Genomic DNA, 3,477 nt, shown 5'->3' on the forward strand with positions numbered 1-3,477 from the left:
CGAACCAGTGACCCAGGGCGGCGCTGCAGGATTTTCATTGACAGCCACAGCCAGGGCTCAAGAGCCTTGAGCAAAGGTTTGATGGAAACCGAAGGACATTTGCTTTCTAAATCCCCACAGGACTTGGTCCTCTCTTTGGCTAGGAGCCACCCATAAGAGCAGCAGCTTTGCTGCAAGATACAAATGAAATCCTTCACTATGAAGGGAAGCTAATTAGTGACCCTTGTTTCTCATGACAGAGAGACAATCCCGTCCCCACTCCCCTCTTTGGAACGCTCTGTTTCCTACGTTGAAGAGGAACTCTTGTGTCCCTCTAGATTTTGTAGCAGAACACGCAGGAGCGGAGCAGCTCCCTCAGTAGGACCAGGGTCTCCAGATGGCCGCAGGAGCAGCCGCCTGTTTCCGGGCCGGCTGCTTCCTGGCATGGACACAGGGTGGCCGGGACAGGCTCCGCGGAGCGCAGGAGCGTGGGACGGCCGGACCCATCTGCGCTTTGCAGAGATGCTTGATCAGCTGGGTCTGCGTTTCCTTCCTCGGCTCGTGGTAGGACAGAAAACGCAGAGCTTCCCTGAGGCACCTGAGGTAGCCGCTGTTGAAGTCCTGCTCCGCGTTCTTGTGAGTGAATGCTAGACGGGAGAGAGAGAGGCAAACCCGAGGCGTTAAGGTCCTGACCAAATGATGGGGCTGTGAGCACTTGTGTGAGGTTTCTATCCAGAGCCCGGCCCTGCAAAGCCTCGCTCAGCGCGTTGAACCCTGCACTGCCACGGGCAGGGCCGTGCGGGAGAGCAAAGCCCCGCGGGAACGGGCTCCGCGCGGGGCACTCGTGCCCTGCACTCACTTGGGTCCTGCAGCCGGCTCTGCTGCCTCAGGTAGCTGACGGTCACTTCCAGGATGTCGGCCTTCTCCAGCTTGGAGCTGGGCTGCAGCCGCTGGAACTCCTTCTCCAGGAGCAGCTTGAGCTGCTCGATGCTGCTGTTAATCCGGTCGCGGCGCATTTTTTCCACCACCGGCTTCCTGAGCTGCAAAAGAGACACAGCAGCTCGTCAGGGCCGGCATCTGCCTTGCTGACACAGGCCCCAACACATGCAGATGTCCAAGTGCTTTCCTTCGACAGGAGAGCTTTGAGACACTGCCCACCCAAATGCAATTCCTTTAAATCTGTGTATTGGTTTCCCCCAGGCTACTTTTTCCCTCCTCTCAGCTTTTTCTGTGTGAGATTTGTTTGGTAGCCGTGGACAAGTGACGCTCTCGTATCAGGGCTGTTAGGGGCTTGTTGCACAGAGCCTCTCGCCTTTGCTGGCAGGGGCTCTACTTACTTTATTCTTCTCTCTTGGCAGCAGCCTCTCCTCCATGCAGACCACGGGAGCGCTGCCGGGGGCCATTCTTGGAGCTCTCCGTCCCGGGCACAGGGCTCCACGCTGGGCCGCTGCGCTCGGTGTCGGCCCATGCTCTGGCACTCGCTGACAGCCTCTACTTATAGGTCAGGGCGTTTCAGCGGATCTGTGAGTCTCGGGAGAGCCCGTGTTTCCCACAGCCGCCAGCCAATCCAGGCCCGCAGCCCGACAAAAGGGGAAGCAGCCATCAGTGCACGGCACATTGGCTGCAAACGCCCCGGGGAGAACAACCTTGTGCCCAAACCAACTGGTGGAGCGTGCGGGGCCCGGCAGGGCTGCGGGAGCCGGGAACGCGCTGCCCCTCCAGCTGCTGCTGCGTGCGGATCGCGCGTTCCCGAGGCCTGCGCGGGAGCAGGAGCGCTTTGGGGGAAGGTGGGAGAAGGAGCGGGGAAAACCGCAAGGGTGGAAACCTGCAGCATCGGGGCAGCTCTCTGGAGTGGGCACTCTGCAGCCAGCCTCCCTGCTCCATTTTACTGTTTACCGCATGTGAGTTTGGGCCTGCTCGTTCGGTCCTTGCAGTTTTCCCAGCAATGATGGGTGATTGAGGTGTCGTCAGGGTGAAACGGCAGGTTTGTCAGCTCTAGACACCCTGGAGAACCTGCAGCCAGAGCTGCAGGGTGGTGGCGTGGGCCATCCTGGTTTGGGCCAGCCAAATACCTTCGCCCGAGGGCCTTGATTCACAAATAGGGAACAGAAAGTGGAATTTGTACCCTGAGCTGGCCTCTCTCCTGCTTACACTACACACACGGGGCTGCGTGAGCTGGTCACACCAGAGCTGCCCCTTCATTCAGGACACGGCACCTTTGAGAAGAGCTGGGCCCATGCCAAGCCACCCCATGGATCTTTCTTTTCTGTTTGCTGCCCTCTCTCTTTCAAACAGAACTTCTCAACTTCTCAGTGTGGGGCTGACGTGGCCTGGGGAGTTGCACCAGGTCGGCCTCAGCAGCCCCAGGCATTGGGAAGGTCAGGGGAGGGTTGGGAAGGGGCCTGATGAGCTGCGGCCCATGCTCACACCTCAGCAAGGAGGTCAGTTATTTCCTTTGTGGTAAAGGAAAGGAAATGAATGCTGCTTTGCGGGCACTCCAGGTCTGTTTTGATTTTGTCTGACTGGAAAAATAACTGCCCAGATTCAGTCCTTGAGGAGACCCTGAAGACACCACAGAATCTATCTCAGCAGGGAACGTGCTGCTCCCGCCACCTGAAGCCGTTTCTCAAGCAGCCGCATCCTGGGTTTCTCCCCGCGCCGAGTGTGCAGGGAGGTAAGAAAGCCAGGAACCATTTCTTCCTTCCTTTGAAATTCTGAAGTGAAGCCTGAGTTTAATGGGCAGTTGTCAGGAAGAAGGGGGTGTCACCAAAAGAGCCAGCTTCATGGCTCTCATTATATGGGCCTGAATGGGCTTAGCTTTTTGTTAAAGGCAGATGTTGTTTTCAGAGCCCTTTATTCCCTGTGTTATGGGAAAACCAGCAGACAAGTCTCTCTGCTTGCAAGGGAGTGATGGTGGCAGGACTTGAAGCGAGGAGCTGACAGGTAGACATGCTCCAAGCTGGTTAAAGAGACTCTCCGGTGTCAGAGAGCATCTTTTTCCCAACTCCTGAGAAGTAGCCCTGACCTTTATTGCTGTATTATAAGGGTAGCCAGATGGTCTTTTGGGAGTTGGATTCTCTCCCTTTAATTCATTCAGGCTCAAGCACCGGCACTAATGCTGTGAGTAGCTGCAAGGCACACGTCTATTGTCCCGACAAGAGCAGTTATCAATAGGGGAAAAGTATGGGAAACTCGGGGAAATTCAAACCCACAGCGGCGCTGCTAATAGCGCCTTTGTGCAGCCCGGCTTCTGCCAGGGCGCCATGAACCCGCTGCCTTCCACGCAGCGAGCGAGAAGCGCGCGGCCCCGGGCAGCAACGCGTTCACCAAGGGGCAGGGGCACTGCGGGGCCAGGGGCAGCGACCGGGGGCTCCGGAGCCCGGGGCCAGGGCCTGCGGCTGCTCTCGGCCTTGCTGGGCCTCGGCTTCTCCTGGGAAGGGGCAGCGGAGCCACAAGCTCCTTCCCGGAGCCGCTGCCTTGTGCCGGGCGAGGGGACGG

At 58.1% G+C, this 3,477-nt stretch overlaps 1 protein-coding gene across 1 annotated transcript; it reads right to left on the reverse strand.

The window, feature by feature from the left end:
• Nucleotides 1-354: 354 nt before the first annotated feature.
• Nucleotides 355-1,385, reverse strand: LOC104577784 (transcription factor HES-5). Its single transcript, XM_088533727.1, has 3 exons — nt 1,317-1,385; nt 839-1,019; nt 355-626 (listed from the first exon to the last, which is right to left on the reverse strand). Exons 1-3 carry the CDS (start codon nt 1,380-1,382, stop codon nt 355-357), a joined length of 519 nt encoding a protein of 172 aa, XP_088389853.1. The 5' UTR covers nt 1,383-1,385.
• Nucleotides 1,386-3,477: the final 2,092 nt, after the last annotated feature.

The sequence above is a fragment of the Tinamus guttatus genome, unplaced genomic scaffold (genome assembly GCF_059628265.1).
Source record: "Tinamus guttatus ecotype Peru unplaced genomic scaffold, ASM5962826v1 Tinamus_guttatus_pri_ptg000515l, whole genome shotgun sequence".
Lineage (NCBI taxonomy): Eukaryota > Metazoa > Chordata > Aves > Tinamiformes > Tinamidae > Tinamus > Tinamus guttatus.